The sequence below is a fragment of the Typopeltis vanoorti genome, chromosome 13, assembly GCF_054136105.1.
Source record: "Typopeltis vanoorti isolate ZY-2024b chromosome 13, IOZ_Tvanoo_1.0, whole genome shotgun sequence".
Lineage (NCBI taxonomy): Eukaryota > Metazoa > Arthropoda > Arachnida > Uropygi > Thelyphonidae > Typopeltis > Typopeltis vanoorti.
In genome coordinates, this window is record NC_143561.1 from 66,080,406 (window position 1) to 66,106,539 (window position 26,134).

At 35.7% G+C, this 26,134-nt stretch overlaps 1 protein-coding gene across 1 annotated transcript in view; it reads right to left on the reverse strand.

Moving 5' to 3' along the window:
- LOC150100232 (uncharacterized) overlaps window positions 1–25,458 on the reverse strand; it is a 160,907-nt gene extending 135,449 nt beyond the window's left edge. Inside the window, exons 1-2 of the mRNA XM_090402885.1 lie at window positions 24,950–25,458; window positions 2,929–3,077 (exon numbers count right to left, since the gene is read on the reverse strand). Of these exons, the coding sequence (XP_090259011.1) occupies window positions 2,929–3,077; window positions 24,950–25,269 (469 nt within the window). The 5' untranslated portion in view covers window positions 25,270–25,458. The remainder of the gene's footprint in view (window positions 1–2,928; window positions 3,078–24,949) is intronic.
- Between the last annotated feature and the right edge of the window lie 676 nt (window positions 25,459–26,134).

Here is a 26,134-nt window from a genome sequence, read left to right on the forward strand (position 1 = left end):
CACTTCTTGGCCTGTGGAAATCACCAACAAATTAAAACCATATAATTCCATACCCCCCCCCCATATTTATGGACTCCCAAAAATTCACAAGGAAAATGTACCATTATGTCCCATAGTGGATGGCATTGATTCCTCCACATAAAAACTAGCTAAACATTTGGCCAAAGCTCTCTCACACACTATATACTGGCAACACACCTTCATACATAAAAAACTCAGCCCACTTCAAAGCCAGCATAGAAAACCTTACACTCAAACACACTGACATAATGGTCAGTTTTGATGTCTCCTCCTTATTCACAAATGTCCCACTCAAAGAATCCTTAGAGCTAATCCAAGCTAAATTTCCTCCCGATATCACAGCCCTATTTCAGTTCACAATGAACTCAGGCTATTTTGTTTGGCGAGGAAAATTCTACAAACAAATAGAGGGGACAGCCATGGCTTCTCCACTCTCCCCACCCTTGGCCAACTTTTATATGGAGACTTTTGAAGAGAAAGCCTTAAACTCTGCCCCACAAAAACCAACCATTTGGCTTCGCTGTGTAGATGATGTATTCGCTATTTGGCCACATGGCTCCGATGCACTCCTCTCCTTCTTAACACACTTAAACAACCAACACCCCAGAATCAAATTCACCCTGGAAGAGGAAAAAAACAACTGCATTCCTTTCTTAGACACACTAGTCACCCGCCAGGCTGATGGAACCTTGGTTTTCTCAGTATATAGAAAACCCACCCATACAGGCAGATACATTCACCAACAATCCACACACCCCCTCACAACAATATGGAGTCATTAAGACACTACACAACAGGGCTAAACCTATCTGCTCGAATGACAATGCCCTAACCACAGAACTAAACCACATTCTCAACACTTTCTCAGCCAATGGCTATCCCCCCCCCAAAAAAAATCCAAAAAATATTGAAACCAGTAAACCCCCCCCCTCACAACAAGGATTACTCTAAATCCATCACCATACCCTATATCCGAGGCACCTCGGAAAAAATCACAAAAATCCTAAAAAAACATAACGTAACTTCTTGTTACAAACCATATAAAAAATTGGCATCCCTTATCCGCTCAACTAAAGACCAACCATCCCCCTTTAAACAAAACACCAACCTGGCCAAAGTAGGACAGCTTACAGCTGCAAGGGACCTGGTAGCTGTCCTACTTTGGCCAAACAGGCAGGACAGCAAATATCAGAATTTCAGAACACAAGGACTACATCCGGTTTCACCAATACAGCCACTCTGGTCTTGCTGACCATGCGCTGGATACCTGCCATAGAATACGGTGGAAGAAAGCCAGGATAATACACCGCAGCAAATACAGATATGAAAGGCTTTTCATAGAAACAGCTTCAGCCCTAAGAAACGATCCAAACCTCAACAAATTTGGCTGCATGAGACTTCCTCAAATTTGGGAAACCTACATCAGAAGAGCTTCAGCCCAATCGCCCAAGAATACCAACATTGCCCGCTAGAGGGCACCATCAGGACTTTAGGAGAAATAATAGCTTCATACTTCTTTCTCACTTATTGTTTGGTTGTGCCTGCACGCACGTGTCTTGTACTTAAGTTCTTGAAAATGACAACGTGACATTGCCGAAATATAGAAATATATTAAAATTTATTTTAATGTATATCCTAGTACGTTGTAATTTCCTTAAATAATATAGTGAAAAAAAAAAAATATATATATATATATTCCTAATAGTTCTCAATTTGATACATAAAGTTCTGCATCTGGTCTCCTTCCCCCACCATTCCTCACCCTATCATCCCATAAGGTATTTGATTTAGTTGCCTCCAGTCATTCCATCCATGCTATATTTATCTCTCACATCACCTTGACACAATCTTGACAACCTCACAGCCAACCAATCTGTAAACTTTTTTTTAAATTCTTATTTAATTAACATCCTTCAGATTCTTGTATCCATTCCTGACAAAGGTTCAAAGATTAATAATAATTTCATCTAGATATAACAAAAAAAAACATACATAAATACAAAGTATTACAATGATATGTGGAGGGAGGAGCAAGTAAGAGTACAAATGAAAATTAGCATCAGTATAAGATTAAAGGTTCTAACACATATACAGAGACAAACCTAAAAAAAAAAAAAAAATTGTATCTAAGTATCCAAATTTATTTCATCTTAAGTCTACAAATGGATAATAATCAAATGTTCTGTAAACTTAATCCATCAACACTATAATAAAACAATACTAGCACCTAAAAATGCACTTGCTTGGTAAAATTACAAGCATCATACTCTATACCATAAGTTTATGTGTTCTTCAACACACCTATATAACGATTATTAATAAATTTTCTCATTAAATACTAAAACTTTTTTTTTCATAGCAGCATCTTAAATGCAATAAGTTTTCATATTATGGCAATTTTTTTTTAATCCAAAACAAAAATAGCAGTTATATTTTTTTATTACAGCAGAAAGGTCATTATCAGTCAAACCAAATTTTACATTAATGATCAGTCTTTGTGAAAAATAACCTGAATTATCCTGAAACTAACATCTATATTCTAAAATTATTCTAAGTCTTCTAAAATTTTATCATAACTATGAAAACATAAGAAATTAAAACAAAAATGCAAACTATCCTTATAAAATTCAGCCAGATGTTATTTTGAAAATATAAATAAGAAATCTCAAAAGAGGGAGGATTATAATGAAGCTGAATGCATGCTAAATTTTAAGCATAAACAATATGTATTGATAATTCTTAATCATTTCTAAACAAAAATGAGACACTAAATAAAGCAAATCAGCGACTTTTAGATCGAAGGTTAAATAAAATGGCAAACAACTAAAGTCAAAATTTTACCTTAATTTCAAAAGTAACTTGTGGCAGGCAGGCATGCAGTCTTTATAATTAAAAAAGATTTCTTACAAATGGCCAGTTCTTCTAGCTTGTTGACAAGAGCTGTTCTTGCAAGTTGCAGTTCTACATTATCTGGATCTTCCACATCTTTCCTTAGCCACTTGTAAGGACTTACGGATCTCTCTTCTGAGGTCAGCTCTTTTGGAGATGTATACAACCTACACAACAGATCTATATAAACTACTATAATCTATCAAAAAATTACTGATAAATTACCATTAAAAAATTGAAGTCAAATTTTCTGAAAAGGTTAAAAACTTCAGCTGATGCAGTTAGCAACAAAGTATTGTTTTCCAGAAACAAAGACAACCAAATGTTGCCTAAAACAGTGGGTAAAGTCATTAATTTATCTAACCACAAAGTATTCTTGTACAAGCAAGCTTCTTACCCATATGCTTTCACTGACAAAAAAAAAAAAAAAGGACTATATAATATAAATTTCTTAGGTAATGAATTCTTAATTCATATTTTTTAAATCAAATCCCATAATCCTCTCAACATTAAAACTGATTGTGGTAAATTGCTATACTGCAGAACCCTATTGGAGAGGGGAAGAAAACTTCTGAGAATTACTGAGATCCAATAAGTGTAGTTCTACTACTCTATTCGCTGATAATGAATTATTTTTCAAGAGTTGGTGTTTTATACTGAATCATGTCTACATTCTCAAAATGAAAAAGTTGTTTTATCTATTTTTATTATATATACATATATACTTAGTTCCCCAGTGGCACAATTGATTACCATGAGGTACTTATAAGGCAGTATCTGTGAGTTATGCTGAGGTTGTGAGTTTGAGCTCCGACGTGAATATATTTCACACACAAAACATTGTTTTGCTTCTTTGGGTAGAGGATTAAAAGCAAGTATAAAATTTCTTGGTATCTTTAGCATATATATATATATATATATATATTAAGACAAATAATTGAAAAAACAAATGAATATTGAAAACCCTTAGGTGTGGTATTTATTGATTTTGAAAAGGCATTCGATATCAGTTAGCTATTTTAGAATTCCTTAAAAATAAATAGAAAAAAACTTACCGTATTTTTCCATGTATAACACGATACTTTTTTTTCTAAAATTTTTAGACCAAAAATAGAGGGTTGTGGTCTTATACATGGGGGGGGGGGGGTAACAGGTTGAGAGATCCGCGGTTGCCGTGCCAAAACTGCCAGCACCTTGTCTCCACAAACAGGCTTCCGCCAATCACTAGCCTTTGTTAACTCTGTCGATTGAAGTCATTAACGGCTGATTCTGAATAAACCAATCAGAACTCTGAAAGCATTCATACATCTGCAACTCATTGGTGGGGTAAATTAATGCATTAACAATATTTTGAGCACTAGCCCATAAAAATGTCCAAAAATAAAAAACGATGAAGAAAATGATATTTCCCTGAAATGAGAGTTATGTATAATTTCTTAGTATGTATCTTAAACATTTTACCTAATTACTAAATATACTTGGAATATTTAAAAAAAATATCAAATTTGTTCTGTTTTATGTTTAAAATATTGATTTCTTAATTTTGGGTTCGAAAAAATAGGGTTCGTCTTATACACGGAAAAATACAGTATATTGATATACTAAGTCAAATATATAACTGTATCTATAAAATCAGGAACAAATATGAAATTTCCTATAGAAAAGGGAGCAGCCCTAGAAAAAAGTTTTAAAAAACTAGATTGGAAAAATAGAGGATGGTAAATGAGAAAGAACTAAATCATCTACGATTTGCTGATAACGTTGTTCTTTTAGGAAATTCTGCAGAACTTCAACAAATGGTCAATGAATTGAATGCAGAATAAACAAAGCCAATATAAAAAAAAAAATGATGCATAATAAAATACATTACCAAAAAGCAGTACAAATGGAACACCAGGAAATTGATATAGTAACTTCCTATATTTACCTAGGACAAAAGATTACAGTAGAGGGATGCTATGAAGAAGAAATTATATGCAGAATTAAACTTGGTTGGAAAACAAATGAAGCAATCAAAGAAAGCATCCTAATCTGCCTTAAAATATTTGATAGTTGTATACTTCTGGGTCATGATATATGGAGTGACTTGGAGTATAAATGACTAAAAATTGACCAACAAATTGAGGATTATCCAGAGGAAAATGGAAAGTTCATTACTCAGTATTACCATTCTAGACAGAAAACATAATACTTGGGTCAGAACTCAGACTAGGGTGAGAAACATTATATAACAGGCATTAAAAGATCCAAATGGCAATGGGCAGGTCATATTGCAAGAAGTAACACTCAAAAATGGACAAAGTTAATATCCGAATGGTATCCCAGAGATGGAAAGAGAGCTACAGGGAGACTAAAGAGATTGGGAGGATGAGATTAAAAAGAGATAGACGGAAAAGATGTTGGAACTCAGTGGAATAGAAAAGCTCAAGATAGGACTGAATGGAAGACTGAGAGAGTTCTTTGTTCAATGGTAGACACAAAATGGCTGTTGATGATGACTGCAATAATTTAAATAAATTCATTTTAAAATTAATTTCAAATATCGAAGAAAAGAGCCTAAAAGGCATCATTCAGCATGAAAAAATATTAAAAGAAATGACAATAATTATCTATTATCATTTCAGAGTCAAGTAACAAAATAATGTTTGCTCTGAAACTTAAATTCTGAAAGTGACCAAAAGCTTACAAAAATACAACTTCAACATGTGAGAGTTGGTTTAGTAATGCACATACCTAAAAGACGACAAATTCTCTTCAGAAGCTTTCATATTTGCCTTTTATTAGTATTTTCAATTAAGGGTCTTAACAGCCTAACATCTATTTTAAGCTGTTGATTCTCTTCCCTATAAGGAAACCCTATTATAAGGGCAAAAATCCTCTTCTCACATTCCATGTTGAGAAGAGGATTTTTGTATTTTTTTTATAAGTGTTTTTTTTTTAAGTTGCATTTTTATAAGTGAAATCTAAGTTGGTGTATAAATCAAAGTATAAAAAGAAAAAAGCCTAAAAGCTTCAACCTGTCATCATAAATTTAATTAAATTTAAAAACTTTGAAACCTACAAAAATTTTGTTAAGTATCAAAGGAAATCATGGTTCTGCTACTTAACTATAAAGCAATAATGGATATTTATTATCCTTTAACAACCCAAAAGCCACATGGATAACAGGGAGACACCATGTGCAAAGTGCAGATGATGGTTTCAGGAGTAGATGTGTGAACACATGTGTTGAGGCTTAAGTGCTGTGAAGAATTCGTGTTAGAGGTTTAATGGAATATTAACAGCACTGAGAAAGGATTAAAACTAATTTTAATACTTCCAATATTTCGTCTCCATCACAGAGACATCTTTGGGGATTACAAAAACTTTTTGTAACAACACACACACACACACACACACACACAAATACAATACAAAGTGAAACTAAAGTCCTATCTAGGTGGTGCTCCCTCTATGGGCATTTGCAGATGGCCTGGGATGTAAAGAGGGATCTCTGATAATTAAAGTTTCCCAAATTTTGGTAAGTTTAATGCAACCGTATTTGTTTAAATTAGGTTGATTCCTGAGTGCAGAAAGAAAGAACTGCACTCAGTTCTTTCTTTTTTGAATTTACTATGGTGGAGCATTTTTTCCAGTTTTTTTCCAGGAGATCCTGTGGGATGCATCCAAAACATGGTCTGCAAGGTCAGATTGACCATAATCGTGTTTGCAGATGTAAGAACTGTGTGCTTCTAATCAGATAGATGCTGACCTTCTTTTTGTCCAAAGTAGGCAAGTTTACAGGAACAAGGTACTCTATATATTTTGAAAAACGAACCATTGACTCTTCCCCTCTAAAACCTTCTATCTGGCTAAGATATGTAGATGATGTGTTCTCTATTTCGTCTCATGGCCCAGACACATTAGATTCCTTCTTCAGTCACCTCAATAGTCTACATTCAAGAATCCAGTTTACGATGGAAAAGGAAAATAACAATAGTTTACCCTTCTTAATGGTAACCTTTCTTTCTCTGTACATAGAAAACCTACTCATACAGGCAGATACATTCACAAACTCTCCCACCACCACCCCTCCCAGCAATATGGGATTATTAAAACTCTGACCAATAGGGCCCACAATCTTTGTTCCAGTAAAATTGCCCTTTCAATCGAACTCAAACACATACACAACACCTTCCTTTCCAATGGAATGACTACAGAATTAAAAAAATAATCAAGTCCTTCCCTATTCCCCGTCCATCTCTTCAGAAGGACTTCAGAAATGCCATCACCATTCCTTACATCCATGGTACTTCACAAAAAAATAGCCAGATCATTAAAAAAGTACAACCTCAATACAGCTTTTAAGCCCCGTAAACTTGCTACCCTTATCCGCTCCACTAAAGAGCAGCTCCCTCCTCTTTCAGTGCCTGGTGTATATATAGAGTACCTTGTTCCTGTAAACTTGCCTACTTACGGTCAATCTGGCCTTGCATACCATGTTTTGGATACATCCCACAGGATCTCCTGAAAAAAACTACCATGTTCCACCATAGTAAATTCAAAAAAGAAAGACTATTCTTTGAATCTGCATCTGCACTCAGGAATCAACCTAATTTAAACAAATACGGTTGCATTAAACTTCCCAAAATTTGGGAAACTTTAATTATCAGAGATCTCTCTTTACATCCCAGGCCACCTGCAAATGCCCATAGAGGGCACACCACCTAGATAGGACTTTAGTTTCACTTTGTATTGTATTTGTGTGTGTGTGTGTTGTTACAAAAAGTTTTGTAATCCCCGAAGATGTCTCTGTGATGGGGACGAAATATTGGAAGTATTAAAATTAGTTTTAATCCTTTCTCGGTGCTGTTAATATTCCATTAAACCTCTAACATGAATGTGTGAACACACAAGAAAGGATCAAGACAGTCAAGGACATGGGGTGATATTTAGGTTTGGGAGGGATGTAATATCAAATGATGACAGACAGGAATCAACAAGGGAGAGTGAAAAATAAACTTTCAACATCTTTCTCTAAATCCAGAGTAATTTATTAAAAAAGGGTGGCACACCATTTGGCAACTCCTATAGGTAGAGATGACCTGCTAATGCTTCTGCCTGGTATCTCAACTTGGGCCTGGCTCCCACTGAAGAGACCTCAATAAAGGTCGAAACTAGTCTGGGTAGTGTCCCTTCCCTTAATGCATAACATCAGACATATCCACAAGGAGATGTGTTTTGCATTATAGGAGATACTGAGACAGGAGTGTTGGTATCTTGCTCCACCTTTGCAACGAGTTTCCCTGGTGTTGTACCACCTTACCCCAGTCCTGAAGATACCTTCAGGCGTAAACTTTGTTTGCTCACACTTGGATAAAGGATTAAACTAAATTTTTTATCCAAGAAGTGGGGTTAGTGGGACTTGTTATAGAAACAGAAATGAGCTAATGTGTATGTTTAGAAATGCTAGAATATTCAAAACAATGGGAATGAAATTGTAGCTTTGATAGAGTTCATTCATCCAAAAATTGTTAGCATAAGTGAGACATGGTTGAACAAAGATGACATTCTGACTTTCATGTAGACTTTCATAAAGACAGACAAAACAAAAAAGGAGGAGGAGGAGTGATATTGATGATGGTAGAGAAGTTGTTCCCATCTAGGGTAGAGATGCAAGGAACAAATACTGACAGTGGTTTTAAAGCAGTATGGTATGAATTTGAGGTGGATAGGATGAAACATTTAGTAGGAGACTAAACTATAGACCTATTAATGTGGAAGGCAGTGAGAAGGAAATACTTAGACAAATTGGTCTGACTAATAAGAAAAGTGTGATCATTATAGGTGATTTCAAATATGGCAATATAGACTGGAATGAAAAGGTATCTCAACTTTTCAAGAACCAAAGAAAATGAATTTCTTGAATTTTTTAAGGGATAACTACCGTAAGCAGTATGTAACAGAGGCCACATGTGAATTGAGGGTCTTGGATTTGACTATCTCATTAGAAAATATTGTTGTAAATGAAGTGTCAAATCTTCCTCCAGTTGATGAAAGTGTTCATGAAGTGATCACTTGGGTGGTGACCAGCCATATCAGAACTTTTGTAAGAGTTATATGTGGAACTATAAGACAGATGATTATGGCAAACTCAGGAGGCAGCTTGCAGCGATATCATGGAATGAGGAATTGGAAGGGAAGGAAATCAATACTGCTTGGTCTCTACTTGGGGAACTATCTGGTAGAGGTAATGACTGAGTATATTCCAAAGATCAGGAGATTAAATAAGTCAGGCATAAAATGGATGACTGAAGAGGTGAAGCAAGCAATCTGAAAGAAAAGGCATTGTGGAAGTGGCACAAGATGAGTGGGGATGGAGATAATCAGTTACATGAGGAGTACAAAGAGCGAGCAAGGAAGGTGATTCACTTAAGTAAGAGGATGGGGTGTGAGCAGCAGTTGGCAATTATGATGCTAAAAAAAATTCTATGGAGTTTTTTCCGTTGTGTGGCCAGTAGAAGGAAGAATGATTATGAGAGGACGATGTTGTCAATGGTAATGGGAGAATGATAAACACTGAGGAGAATATAGCAGAGATGTTTAATGAGCAGTTCATTAAAGTATTCCATCCTTGTGATTATAACATAATGCAGAACTTGAGAGCAGTGAGAATGGGGAGAAATCACTGAGTGAGCAGCAGGTATATGAGGAACTGAGTAAACTTGATGTCAACAAGGCCATGGGACTTGATGGTATATTACCACGTGTCTTGAGGGAATGTTCTAGGGAGTTAACAAAATTAACAACAGCTTTAACTTATATTTTTAATCAGGAGCCAAGTCCCAAAGGAGTGGAAAAATGGCAAAATTGTTCTGCTTCATACAGGGAGTGATAAGACTAAGACTTCGAATTATAGGCCAATCTGCTTGTCTTAAGTTGTGGTCATGGTGTTGGAGAGGATAGTGAGGACAAGGATTCAGAAGTGGATGGACAGCAATACAATTCTCTTTAATGGACAGCATAAGTTTGCTAAAGGAAGATTGTGTTTTAGCAGTCTGCTTACTTATTATAACAAGGTGGTGAATGAATACATTGGACAAGGGAGATGCATATACAGTATTATTTAGATTTTGCAAAGGCTTTCAAAAGATTGCCGCATGACAAACTAGTGGTTAAACTGGAACAGATGGGATCGGATAGTAGATTGGTGCACTGGATTGGAGATTGGTTGTCTAATAGGTATCAGCAGGTTGTGTATGAGAAAGTGATATCCAAGAAGAGGAAAGTCAGTTGTTTACAATTGAAAGTAGTTGTTTATAGATGATGCAAAGTTGGGGAGTGTTATGGGAATTAGAGCAGATGTTGTAGCTTTGCAAAAGGACCCAAACAGACTGTCTAAATGGGCAAATGTGTGGAGATATCAGATTAATGTTGCAAAGTGTAAGGTTTTAAAATCTGGGAAGCAAAGATGGGATGCAGAGTACAGGATTGGTGAGAAGAGGTGGAGGAGATAAAAGATTTGGGGGCTATGGTAGAAAGGGACTTGAAATTTCATGGAACATTTTGTAAATTGTGAGGACAACACAGCAGATTATGGGAATGATGCAGAGAACACTGATGTGTAAAAGTAGAGATGTTTTGATTTCATTGTACAAGACTTTGATCAGGCCACATATGGATTAATGTGTACAAATTTGGTCACCAGTTTGGTAACCAAATTTGTGTACATTAAAAAAAACTGACCAAATTTGGTTCAGTTTTTTTTTTTTTTTTTTTTGAAAAGGATGACGAGATGATGGAGAGGGTTCAGAGATGATTGACCATGTTGGTTTCTGGTCTCTGGAATGTGGAACATGAGGACAGATTGAGAGAATGCAAATTACAGCCTAGCGGATAGAAGGAAGAAGGTAGACATTATTGAGATGTATAAATCGGTAAGGGGGTAATTACCAAATTAGTGTGGTTGTGATTTTTCATAGAATATCTGGAGATGGAGAGAGAGCAAGAGGTCATCCCTGGAAGCTGTATAAAATGGATGTGAGCAAGGGGGGAAAAAAGAAGATTTTTTGCATGGAGAGTGTAGGTGATTGGAATGCATTGCCTGAGAGCATGGTGAATGCAGGGACAGTGAATGCATTTAAGTGGAGGTACGATGAGCTGTGCAACCTCCCACGATGAGTCTCTTGACTACATGGAGGTCTGTTGATAATAATAATAATAAAATATATCAAAATTATATGCTTTATATCCATATGATTTCTATAATATCCAAAGGTTATAGTGACTTCAAGGGACACTTCACAACCATGTACTCATGGACACACATACACTTCAAGGCTGGTACAGTGGTTTGCAGCTTTCTCTTCTTCTATATTTAGGATTTATTAACTGACCAAGTTCATATATAAAAAATATAACTTTCAACAATGAGATTTTATGATGCTGAGAAAAAGTTTTTGCCTTCATAGGCTTCTAACAAGAACTAACAGCTTTCAGACAAAAAAAATTGCTAATAAAACATGAATATATCACACTTTTTGGAAAATTCCATAATCTTTCATGCAATGCAGCATTAATGAAAACTTATAGCAAAAGTTGGTATTGACACCTTGGAAACTTCAAACATTTAAATTTCTATAGAAAATTTAAAAATCTGTTTTTGCCGCATGGCTATAAAACAATGAGGATATTTTATTATATTTCTTGTAAAAATTAATTTCACATAAGTTATGCAACAGTAACTTATTGCTGAACTCATGACTTCTGTTATAGTTTTTCTTCCAATGAATTTTGTGAGAAAAGTTATTAATAACAAAATCAACCAATCCTGGGTTAGCTCCAATGTAACTAGATATCATCTATATGTTCTTGAAAGTAGATATTTGCAGTTCTATCTATTAAATGTAAAGAATGTTGCAAGAATGTTGCTTGAATAGTACCTATTTTTATAACATGTACTATTCAAGTACATATTATAAAAATAAAAGATATCCTCTGAACCTTACATTCTGAATTTAACCAGCAGATCTAAGTATGATTCACTGGAATCATAGTTAGATCTGCTTGAAATGATAAGCCTTGTTCATCAGTGTTGAATATCCTTTCCAATTATACATGGTCTTCAAATTTTTGACATTAAACTTGTAACTGACTGTTTAATACTATTAAAAAATATCAAAAACATCAACAGACTTAAAACTAATACCTCTAATACTCCATTACCTACTGAATTGGAGATATGGCTGTTCATCCGTCAACAATACCTCTACCTTTAACTATTACTCGATATCCTGCAGAATCTTCTCCTATATATCATATTTTTCTGATTTGTAAATATGACAATTATATTTAACTGTGCTTTACTTTAAAAAAAAAAAAAAAAAAACGTGAAATTATTTCCTACATCCAGTTTCTTTATAAGAATAGCATAACATCTTACCAAAGGGCAATCTACTCCAATATACACAACTCACCATCATCTCTCCTACTACTACCATGACAACACTACTACTATCACCAACAGTATGTAGAAATACCTTGGACAGGGGAGATGCATATACAGTGGTGTACTTGGATTTTGCACAAGCGTTTGATAGACTGCCACACAACAAGCTTACAAATAAATGCAAGCTTGTTATGTGGCTAAGGCCTGGTTGGCCAAGTGGTTAGCGTATCCATTCTCCAGCCGAAAGGCTGCAGGTTCGAATCCTGCATTGGGCATGCATGTTTGTCTATAGAAATACTAGTTGTAGTGGTGGATGGTAGATGGCGGTGGTGTAGATGGTATGTGCGGTTCGTTGTAGTTAGTGAATTGGGTGGTGGAGACAGTTGCAGAGTCTCCACCTTCTTTGATGAGTGTTTGGACTCCTGGGAGGTGTCACATAATAATAATATACATCAGTTTACGTAAACAAAAAATTAGAATAATTTTCCCAGCCAGGTTGGCCGGGTGGTTAGCATATCTGCTCTCCAGACAAAAGGCTGCGGGTTCGAATCCCACCGTGGGCATGGATGTTTGTGATTATCTGTGAAAATACTAGTGGTGGTGGGTGGTGGATGGCGGTGGTGTAGTTAGTGGAGAGAGTGAGAGAACTATAGAGTAGGTACCCTCCCTCGATGAGTCTTTGGACTCCCTGGAGGTGTTATGTAATAACAACAATAAATTGAAACAGATGGAACTGGATAACAGACTTCTGAGTTGGATCAGTGACTGGCTGACAGATATCAGAAAGTTGAGTATGGGGGGGGTGGCAGTATCTTGTAAGTGGAAGGCCACTAGTGGTGTACCACAGGGGTTAGTTTTGGGGCCATTGTTGTTCAATTTGTATGTCAATGATATTGGGATGGGTTCAACTAGATATGTAGCAGTTTGCAGATGATGCAAAACTTGGGAGGGCAATGCAGAGTCAAGTGGATGTTATAGCCTTACAAGAGGAACTGAATAGATTGCATGAATGGGTAGTAAGTGGAACTGCCAGTTCAATGTTGCAAAGTGTAAGGTTTGAGATTTGGTAAATAACAATGGGATGCAAACTTTAAAGGAAGTAGAGGAGATGAGAGATCTAGGAGTGATGGTAAACAAGGACCTGAAATTCTAGAGCCACATTGCACAAGTAGTGAAGACATCACATCAGATAATGGCAATGATGCAGAGGACTCTGACATGCAAAAATAGAGAGGTTATGATGCCATTGTATAAAGCCTTGATCAGGCCTCATATGGATTATTGTGCACAGATTTGGCTATCAGAATTTCATGGTGATGAGGATATGTTGGAAAGGGTCCAGAGAAGATTCACAAAGGTGGTCAGTGGTCTTTGGAATGTGGAGTACGAGGACAGATTGAGAGAATGTAAGTTGCAGAGCCTCATGAATAGTAGGACGGGGGGGGGGGTGTATGATTGAGACATATAAGCTAGTCAGGGATTGTTATCAGGTTGACATGGAAGAGATTTTTCGTAGAATGGGGGGGGGGAAAACAAGAAGCCATTGCTGCAAATTGTATAAGGAGGGTGTGAGCAGAGGAGTGAGGAGTAGGTTCTTTGCATAAAGAGTGGCTGGTGAGTGTGGAATGCATTGCCTGAGTGTGTTGTGAACGTAGACACATTGAATCAGTTCAAAGCACTGTTGGATGAGTATTGTGTTCAATGTGTGTACCTCCCATGATGAGTCTCTGACTCTATGGAGGTCAGATGCTAATAATAATAATAATAATTTTTTGTCTGTAAATTATGTGTTCTCATGGACAATTTGCCTGCATGTGAGATGAAAAATCTGAGTTTTTTGGGGGTGGGGGACCCTGTTACCTTATATATGAGATCAGCTAATTTACCTTCAATTGAAAAAGCCCGAATAGATACCCTCTCATCATGATAAGATACCAAATATGACTAATAAAAGATAACAAATATTATTTATGATTAGACTAAATATTAAAATTGTAAGCATAGAGATCTTCCATTTTGTCTTATAAGTCTACTTTATTGGCCGGAATAATATTCACACTGCAATGATTTTTTCTGATATACAGTTCCAAAGGACTGATTATATTAATACTTTTGCATATGAATTCTCTGCTATGTAGTAAAAGTATCTTCAAAAATGACACACTGACAGACCGGATTTTTTTTTTTTTTTTTTTAAATGGAGAATGGTTGATCTACCATGGCAATGTCTTCACTGCTTTATCTGTGCATAAAATTTGTCTAAAACTTTTTTTTTCCTTCAAAACTGAAGTCAACACTCAACAAGCAAACCTCTCATATAACTGCAATTTAAGAGTAAAAAAAAAAAAAAAAAAAGATGCACTTGAAGAGATTATGAAATAGATGTTTCATAAATTCTTCTTCCAGAGAAAGCACAAGTCCTAAACTAATTTTATTAGATCCCAAAGATACTACTTTGACAGAGACAATACACGACAGTCACTAAAATGACCATTAAAAAAAGTAGGATTTAAAAAAAAAAAAAACTGTCCAGGAACCTTGATCTCTCAACAATTAACAGAATGCTGTACAATTCAAAACTTAAATTTGCTTATTCTGATGGTATGGTTCACAAACGTGCTTTTCCTTGTATGAATCATCAACATCATCGCCCATGGGTACAATGCCTGTTGGTACCTGATTGCATGTTTCACTATTATTTGCCATCCATCTCTCTCTCTGTTCATTGCCAGGTGACTGAAATTCTGCAAACTCTTTCCACACCACTCTTTCACATAACCTACCCACTGTCACCTTGGCCATCCTCTTCTACTTATATCGTCCAATGTACCAAGAATCAAAGTTTTCATCTTTCTACTGTTGCCTATTCTGCAGATATGTTCAAAAAAACTTTTGCACCCATCCAATTCATAGAATCTTTCTATAATGTTCTTATGAAAGCCAAAATTCACTTCTTCACTTAACTTCAAAGTTAAGTGAAGAAGTTCCTCTTCATCTTGCAATAATGGCAATGTCATCTGCAAATTGCTTATTTTTGTACCTTGAATTGAAATTCCCTTTAAATTATCCTTCATAGCATCCATTGTTCTTTCTATAAACATGATAAAGATGCTTGGGGATATTGGGTCTCCTTGTCTCATGCCTCTTGTCTGGAACCATCTTCCTATTTCTTCACAGTTTCTCACAGCAGCTTTCTCATTGTCACCGATGTTCTGCAAAAGTGATATATCAGGTTCCTGTCTGCTCCATCAGATTTGAGTATAGCCCATGCCACTTTCTGATCTATACCGTCAAATGATTTCTGAAAGTCAACAAAACAAGTATAACCATTTTTATTTTCATGTGCAGTTTTCTCCACAATTAATCTTCACGATAACATTAATTGTGGAGAAAGTTGTACATGTAGTGCTTTTGTCTCTGCTGCTTCATACTACTGTTGTGTAAATGCCGCTCTTAAAAGTTTTAAACCAATTATACATTTAATACCATGAGTAAGTTAAGGATCAGATAATCAAGTAAACCTGCTAAAGCTCAAAAAGTACTTTTATATCACTTTAGGATTTCAATAAGCAGAATGGTGGTCTCACACTGAGTGACAAAAACTGTGTCAGTTGAGAGCATGTTTTCACTGAATATTTTAATATGAATTCCACCTGAAAGGATGTAAGCCTTTAATACTTTAGTATTAATTAATTAATGAACAGGCTAGATAATCTGAAAATCCTGTCCTAGAGACCAAAGGGGTTGCACGTTTGCATCCCACCATGGAGATGGATGCTTGTAAATGTTCTCAGGTGAAAATGAATTCCACTGCTCAGCTAATTGAAGTGGCTTGAAAAAGTTCTGTGCTTAGTCTCTAGAGAAAGTTTCCAGATTATCTAAAAAAATAAATAAAAATATATTAAAAAAAAACAAAAAAACTAAACACCCTTAGCCTATCCAAGATACTAATGTACTACAGGTTTACAACAATTCATAGGCAGGAGTCACATAAAACATTACACTTTTTCAAGCCGCTTCAAGTCTCCAATAAGCAAAGTGGTAGTGGTCTCACCACAACTTTGATTATTGGAGGCCTGAAGTGGCTAGGCAGTGAAATTCATTTCCCGCCATTAAGGCAGCTGTTCAACTTTCAATGGGCATAATTATCTAATACTCTAATGACATCAAAAAACATTAGTTAGAGATAAAATCATCTGCACTGATTATAAACCTCTAACCACATTATGCTATCCACAGAATATATTCCTGCACAATGAAATTTTGCACCCATACTTATCTATTTAAGAAACAGTAATGAACAAACTGCATTCATTAGCTAACAAAAAGCAGTCCTCACCTTTTATCCCTAGCAAATTAATTTGACCTTTAAATTAGTTAAGGTATTAGGAGGCCTCTCAAAATGTATACACACATATGAAAAAGGATGCCAGTCCACTCTTTTATTCACATTTGGTGTATTTCTCTTTTCCCATATACAGTACCGAGAATAAACTACACCTGAAGACATGCCCCAATAAAAAGGCATTTCACAGATCTGCAATATACTAGAATTCCCACAGTTCATCACTTCCCAGTCAGCATTAATAAACAGATCGCATGCCATATTAGCAGTAATTAGAAACGACAAGCATTTGCTTTCCATTGGTATTACGATAGTGCAGCTGCATGATCTAATGTCGATTATATATATAATCACTACAGAAAATGATCAGCAATCTGTCTTCTCATCCCTCAGATATGCAAATTTCAAAATCTTATAACACTTTGCTATTACCACCTAATTGCTGTTTAAGCATATAAAACACCCTTCCTTGATATTGAGTTTTGAAAATAACACAATGTTGCATTAACATACAATTCACTTCATAAAAAAATGCTATTTATTAATGAAGTAGACAAAGCACTGTGCAGGTTATACAGTATTAAAATACTGTTATCCAATTACAGTAAAAACATATTTTTGTTGTGGTGTTTTGGATTTCAAATATTTCATAGCATCAACTTCCCCTTCGCCATTTTTAAAAAAGTTTTATTTTATGAATGATGAACAGCCTACTTTTCTACCCACTACAGGGTAAAGGCCTCTCCCATTACGGGAGGGTTTGGCTCTACTACTCCCATAGTGACCCAGTCCATATTAGGAGAGTGTATCTATACTTGGGTGAATGAGTGTATGAAGTTGGTAGACAATCACAAACATCCATGCCTATGCGGGATTCGAACCTGCAGTCTCTTGGCTGGAAAGCTGGCTGGGTGGTTAGTGGATACGCTAACCACCCAGCCAACCAGGCCAGCATTTTATGAAAATTCATATAAAAATCCACAGTAATCATAAGTTTAATGATTATTTTCATCTTTTGTGAATACCTTGTTATGTTTTGTTTTAAAGTTTCACAGTTTAACCTAGATCTCTCCATAACTACAAAAAAAAACTTTTATAGTTTGGGATCAATGTGATCTCAATCATACAATTTTATGAATATTTATAACAATATCCACAATTAAAAGTTCGAATGATTGTTTTTATCATTATGAATATCTTGTTACATTTTATTTTAAAGTTTTTTCATAATCTTTAACTAACCTGTATCTCTCCATAGCATAACAAAGTTTTGTTTTAATAGTTTGGGATGAATGCAATCTCACACAGAGTATTTTAGTCTAAGTTATTTTATGTTTTTTCAGAATAATAATGTAAGTTATAGTTTAATTGTCTCTATAATATAATGTCTTAAATGCTTGAAAATATTTTATAAAATTCTAAAAACATAGCATACATCTTTAAACATTCCATATAACAATATATTACACTTATATCATAACAGCCAGCTCCCAAATAGCCTCAACTCTTACACATCTGTGTGCTGAAGGATCTAATATTTTTATAAATGTATTCCATAAAAATTTTTATAAATGTATTCCATAAAAATTTTTAAATAATGAATATTCAAATTTCAGGATAGTTTAATAAAGGGTGATATCTAGATGAAAAAGAAAATATAAAAGATATAGTGATAGTTTTACAAAGCTGATACTATTACTAAGTAATCAAAAGTCTGATGCATTTACACTATGATAAATCAGAAATGAAGCATAAAGTGGAAAAAAATTATAACAGTGATCCAATTATCAGAAAATGTATGTTTTGTCACAACTCTGGTTTAGACTGCCCAATTTGTACCATATTTCAGACAGCTTAACGTATGTTCATAAACATCCTCCCAAGTTCATTAAAATCCTTTGCTCATAGCTGCAGTAGTATGTACAAGATACACAAACAATGCAATGCTAAGATCCTTAGGCATTCTGGGACATACCAAAAAGTAGAGAAGAATACAGAGTAATGAATTTTTCTTATGAGAACTATCACATGTACTGCCAACAAGTTTTTACATAAAAAGCAATTTTTCTTAGTTTTAAATGAGATACTACATTTTTGAAAGGATATATGTAGTTTCTTTTTCTCCAATCCTGATCTACAAATACAAAGTTGGAAAGATTTATTGAGAATGATTCTAGTGTTGTTTTAGGAGAATTTCAAGAATGATAGTGAAGATAGATAAGGCAAATCATACACCAAAGATACTGAAATCAGTATATTACATTAGCTGAAGCGCAGTACAAAAAAGAAAAAAAGCATAAAATCTTACTATCCTACAAGGGAATTTACTGCCAAGATTTGAGAGAAGATAAACTCTGCAAAGCATCTAAGACAGTAATCAGCAATATGGATGGATAGAAGGAAAGAATGAGATTGCCATAGCGACATATGATAAGAAACCAACATATACACGACAGGAGATTACAGATTAGCAGATGGAAAGGAGGAAAGAGGATAAACAAATGATCTCTGGAAGCCGGTGATGGTTACCGAGCAAGGGCATAACAATGGGTAGATTGTTTGCACAGCAAGCCTTGGGCAGATGGAATATGTTACTAGCAACAATGATAAGGTGTTGGATTTGGTCATCTCATCAGAGGATGTGATTATAAATGAAGTGCCAAATCACCCACCAATTGGTGAGAGTGACCATGAGGTGTGTTGTGTCGGAAAAAGTGCCGATTCACTATTGGTGAGTCATCCTGCTTCCGACCCAACATACGGTAACGATTAGATCTAAGGATAAGGACATACTTATGCCTCCAAAAGAAAAGCTAAAAAGATAGTGTACATATGCTCAATCAGAAGTATGTCTAACCATCTTTAGTTGTAGATATTAAGTGATTTTGAGAAGCCCATAATTAAAGTTGATAATGTCTGTGTAAAAATTAACAAGGGAAAATTATGTATCAGTACTGAAATGTTATTATTAGATGTATATAAGATGATATATGTATTAGAGCCATGTCAAAACAGTTCGGAGTTGTGGTGACCAATCGGCCGCTGCTATGAGCATGACATAGTCATCGAGAGAGAGGGCGCTCGCATTTATAATATAAGGTCCGGCGGGAGATTCAATCGCCCTTTTGTTTTCTGTTCCTGTGTTCCTGATCCAAGTCCTGGATAGCTGCAGAAGCTTACTGCTGGTACCCAGCAACAATCTCCCGGTTGCTGTACGTGCCGTGCCGAGTATAGTCACCGAAGGAATGAGGTCGGAATTCCAGTAAAGAGCCGTTGGTTAGTTATGCCAACATGTAGTCAGTGAAAGGTGAGCCTTTCGAAGATGATAGAAGTAAGTCGCAGATACCATGAGAATATGTGGTGAGAAAACGCGGAAGTATAATCAAGGAAGTCTCAGCAACTCCGTGAAAAGACAAGAATGGTAATGTACAAGTTTTCGTACTCATTTTGAATAGTAACCAAAGAAGGAACAGGAACCAGGGAATTAAGGAGCTCCACACAATTAACTTTCATATAATGCCTAAAGGACTGTTTTTGGACTAATCTGTCTATGTCTAATAAGCTAGTGCCACTCTAAGCTTATGCAGAGAAAGGAACCAAACCTTCGAACTGTTCATTTTCGAAGAAACATTTATGATATTATGTTAGAAATTGGCTTGAATATTAACTAAGTTGGGGGGGGGGGAGGAATAAAGCCTGAGCATAAATAAGAATATTATCCCATGTTAAAAATGCAAGACGGAATACGTCTCATATGCTCTACACAAAGATTGTATATAACTATGTGCATGTGTTGTTTGTATGTGTGGGAACTGAGTAACTCTGTGTGAATTAACCAAGTCTGAACATAGTAGCACAAAAGAAAGTGTGGGACTGTTAGAATAAATTTAGGAGTAGATATTTTGGATATCTTAACATAAAAGGGGGGGGGGGAGTTCAGACTCTTTAGTATTGAAATTACTATTTAAAGTGTATATATGTAAGTGTTTAAAATAAATGTATTTTTTTAAGCCAAAGTTCATGAGTCTGTTGTTTTCTGAGATTTGAATTACCACTTATTAAACTTTCGGACCTGCATGAGTAAAGGGGAAATCCATTGCCATAAGAAAAAGGGGGGGAACCACGACTGCAAATCACGTGATTCCTTTAATATTTTGAGTTGTTTGATTGTGTATCAGAATTCTGTTGCCGGCTGGTGCAGTCATTTTAAACAATTATAAATTTGTCGGCAACGGAATAGCTGATGTCCTTAAGTGATAGATAATAGAAACTGCAATATATATTAACATAAAAGGGACGAAGACAAGACATAACAGGTGATTACTTGGGTGGTTGCCAGCAGTGTGAGGACCTCACACTGCTGGCAACCACCCAAGTTGCCAGCAATGTGAGGACCTCTGTAAGAAAAGGGTATATGTGGAACTACAGAGGAAGGGGGTGATTATGAAGAGCAGGAGACAGCTTGAATGTGTAGCGTGGAATGAGGAGTTAGCTGGAAAAGAGATCAATGCAGCTTGGAGGATTTTCAAAAACTATCTAGTAGATGCAATGTCTAAATGTATTCCAAGGGTGAGAAGGTTAAATAAGGTAGGTGTGAAATGGATGAATAAAGAGATTAAGCATGCAATACAGAGAAAAGGACATTATGGAGGCAGCATAAGAGAAGTGGAAATAATCAATTCCATGAGGACTACAAAGACCAGGCAAGGCAGGTGACTTGGCTGGTGAGGGTAGCTAAAGAGAAGTATGAACAGCAGTTAGCTAATGATGCCAAAAAGAATCCGAGGGAGTGCTTTTGATATGTAGACAGCAAAAGAAAGAATGATTATGGAAGGATCACATTGATTGGAGAAAATGATATAAAGACAGCTGTTGCAGAAGATGTCAAAATGGATGGAATGTGGTGGAGATACTTCACGAGCAGTTCATAAAGGTCTTTCAATCTTGTGAATGCGACTTCATGGAGAAATTGAGAGCAGTTGATGATGATGAAGAGAGCCTGACTGTAAGTGAGCAAGAGGTGTATGGGGAGTTGAGCAAACTGGATGAAAATAAAGCTGGGACTTGATAATATATCACCATGTATTCTGAAGGAATGTGCCAGGGAGTTGACGCCAGCCTTGACATATTTTTTTAATATGAGTCTTGCACTGGGTCAAGTTCCTAAGGAGTGGAAGGAGGGCAAGATTGTGCCACTTTATAAATGAGGTGATAGAACTCAAGCATGAAACTATAGGCCTTATCTGTGTGTCAGGTGTTGTAGTTAAGTTGTGAGATAAACTTTGACCACAGAAGAGAGAGCTCTTATTGGCAGACTTCTAAGAAGAGTCAATTCATGATGAAGGGGAGAAAGAAATAAGGCAATGAACGAATTGGTCAACAACACGCAAAATCACGTGCTTTATAGGTAAAATTTTCCAACTTATACAAGCAAAACAGTTACCACTTTAAAAACTACAATGATAATAAAAGATAATTTAATTTTCCGACGTGTAATAATAAACAACTCATCCCACAATACGGATTGATTACCCAATTATCGGAATGGATTCTCTTTCTGTTGACATGCGCAGAAGTGTCGAAGGGTCTCTTATCTGTGGGCGTACTACATTATCTTTCATGGACAGCATGAATTTACTAAACAGAGGTCATATTTTAGTAATCTATTTACTTATTATAATAAGGTGACTGCTTCCATGGACAGAGGAGAAGGATACACAGTAATATACTTAGATTTTGCAAAGGCTTTTGATAGATTACCACATGATAAGTTGATAGTCAAACTGGAGTGGATAGGGTTGGTAGATTGGATTGGAGACTGGCTATTAGATTGGCAGATTGGATTGGAGACTGGCTATCCAATCCAATCTGTCAATCTATATATGGTGGGGGTGATAGGTATCAACAAGTTGTGTATGGGGAGTGATATCCAGGAAAAGGAAAGTTACTAGTGGTGTGCCTCAGGGGTCTGTTTTAGGGCCATTGCTGTTTAACTTGTATATTAATGATATTGGTGAAGATTTGGATGGAGATATTCAGTTATTAGCAGATGATGCAAAGTTGGGACGAACCATGTAGAGTAGAGAAGATGTAGTGGCCTTACAAGAAGACTTGAATAAATTAAGTGATTGGGCACGGGAATCGGGATGTCAGTTCAATGTTGCAAAATGTAAGGTTTTAAAATTTGGAAAACAAAAATGGGATGCAGAATTTATGCTTGGTGAGGATATATTGTCGGAGGTGGAGGAAATAAGAGTTCTGGGGGTGATAGCGGATAAGGATCTGAAATTTAGGGGACACATAGCCAAAATTATGAAGACAACACAAAGGCTTCTGGGAAAGATGCGGTGGACACTGACTTGTAGAAGTAGGGAGATTCTTGCAGTGGCATAGCTAGGGGAGGTCTGCCCCAGGCGGCACTTGGCATTTAAGAAATCTTGCTATACTGTCTATAGAACAGCAACTGAGTGATGAAATAGACTTCGACAATGTCATCGCCAATTTTGCTAACAGAAAAGCAAGAAAAATAACATTCTAGAATGTTGGAATTAAAGTTTTACTTCAAAAATAAACACAGTGTTTTAATTTATTTCCCTATGTGCTGTTTTGACTTTTTGTAGTATTTTTGATGTGTATTGAGAGGGGCGGCAAACTCAGGAACCCCCCCCCCCTCCCAGGCGGCAAACGCTCTAGCTACACCACTGGATTCTTGTTCCATTGTATAAGGCTTTGATTAGGCCACACATGGACTATTGTGCCCAGATTTGGTCACCTGGTTTTCAGAAGGATGAAGAGATGTTGGAAAGGGTCCAGAAGCGACTGACTAAGATAGTTTCTATGTTGAATATGAGAAATATGAGAAAATATGAGAAAAAAAAAGTTTCTATATTGCGTATGAGAAAAGATTGAGAAGATACAACTTGCAGAGTCTGGTGGATAGGATGAAGAGGAGAGATATTATAGAAACCTACAAGTTATTAAGGGATTGTTATAGGATCAATGCTGGAGAGGTTCTACAGAAAATAGTGGGAGATCAGGGGAGAACCAGCGGTCATCCCTGGAAACTGTATAAAGAGGGTGTGAGCAGGGGAGTAAGAAGCTGCTTTTTTTTCATGCAGCGTTGTAGATGATTGGAATGCCTTGCCTGAGAGTGTGGTGTCTGCAGAGAATTTGAGTATGTTTAAAGCATGGTATGATGAGCTGCATGCTTGATAAAAGGACCTCCTAGATGAGTCTTTGACTCCATGGGGTTTTGAGTAATAATAATAATAAGTGCACTGACATCCGTGTTGGCTTACTGATAACAATTGCAATTTTTATATTAAATTATTTTATAAAAGAACTATGTTGTATTTTTAGTAACTATGAAATATATTACTATTCTAAATGACTTATTTCTTTCTTAATATGGCAATTTTTTTTTTAAATGTGTATTGTAAATACTCCAAATCAAATCTACTATTCAAGTTATTTATCATTCTAATTTATTTTAAATGATGAATAAAATAAAATAAAAGACAAGACAAAAGAATAGTTGGAATTATAACCAAGGAAACTAAGGTCATGAATCCAGAATAATTGGTCAACTGCATATTTTCACTGTCCTGTTTGTCTATTTTGCATGTGATAGGGAAGAAACTTGTCTAGCTCAGTCAGTTTTCACCTTCAGTTGAAATGCACTGATAAAAATTCTTTTTATCCTTGAAAAGATTTAAAACCAGGTCAACCAAAGGGGATAGACATATTATTCTTCCAAACAGGTTATGTAGGTGAAAATAATAATGATATTATTATTATTTGGTTAATCCATATACAAAATGGTAACTATTTCAATTATGATTTTTACAGCACATGTATTTTAAGAAAAGTGACACACAACTGATAAGTAACGCCATCATAAAATCCTAAATCTGCTGTTGGACCAAGGCAGAAAATAATTTTGAGTAGACAATGATTCCCAGTTAGGGGACGGTAAGGAGGCATATATACGTCCAACATTTTTTCTTGTTTTTAAATAAATACTTTATAATTAAATATAAGGAAATTTTCTGCACAATACACACTTTATGTCGTTGAATTGTAAGTGAAGATTACCTAGTCGCACTTTCAGTCATAATTATATAGACAATCACATCTATTAAAGTTTTCATGTTTAAATGGAAATGACAGGAAGGGGATGTCAAAACTATTAGACAAAAGTAACACTCCTCCGTATAACTTGAATATATTATATCTGACTAATAATATCATTATTTAACGGGACTTACCAAGAATCTTCATCGGATAATTCGTAATCGTCAACATCGATTAAATCGTCATCATCGTGACCGTTATTTGTAATATCAGATGTTTGTTCTTCCGGCGAACTAGTAGTAGCAGAATTATTTGCACTATCTCCAGCTTTATAGGAATGATTCTGAGGAGATTCGTCTGTTGCATTTGGAAGGCTTTCGGGTATAATTGTTAAATCTATCTTTTCTGGATGAAATCCTACTGGCAAATTCTGTACCATGTAATGCAATTTTTTAATTTCATCGCGATAAGGATTCACTTCAACCGAAGCTACATCTTCCATTGCGACGCTCATTGCTACTTTTATCTATATTCCACCGCATTCATATAACATTTCAATGATACTCTATTCCAATGATACGCACACTAATTTTGATATAATGAACTTCAACTTTTTTTATATTTCAATGCATTACTTAAAGTATAACTATTTAACATAAGTATAAAATTTTGTGAAATAACATAACCGAGAACGAACATCCGCCATTACTGTCAACGACAGTGACCTCTATTAGCAAGTAATTTTTTTTTTTTTTATTAGAGGAAGGTTAGTAACTTCCAAACATAACGTGTAGGAATGTGATAAATTTATACCCGAGAAACGTAAAGCTAAAACTGTGTATTCAGATCACACTCACCAAAAGATGGACAACGCTGTTGATACATATCAACGACATTAATAGCGTTGTCATTATCATAGTCATACAGTCCATATGTTAATTACTTATGATGAGAAGCAAGTTAAAAATAGAGCAGATGATCACTACTACATCACTGTGGATAGATTTGATCACTTTGTAGAGTGATTTAGAAAAAGAAGACTGAATCTCTAAATGAGCAATTAATGCAAATACCAAAATGTAAGTTATAAGGACAGGAAGAATGTAATAGAAGAAACGACTCAGAGACGTAATAACTGCCATAACGTGATACCCAGAAATTCACAGCCGTTCGAAAGCATAGGTTGTACCAACAAAGGCTCTAAGACTAAGAGGCTCGACAAAAACTCTCAACGTTTCAAGAGAAGGGGGCGACCTGATGACCTAACAATCATACTTATATAGCTTGATACAGAGTTCAATGGATAGGAGGAAAAAAGAAAGTGAAACGATAAAATGTTTAAATTGGTGAGGTGATTTAACACACTGATACAATGGAGA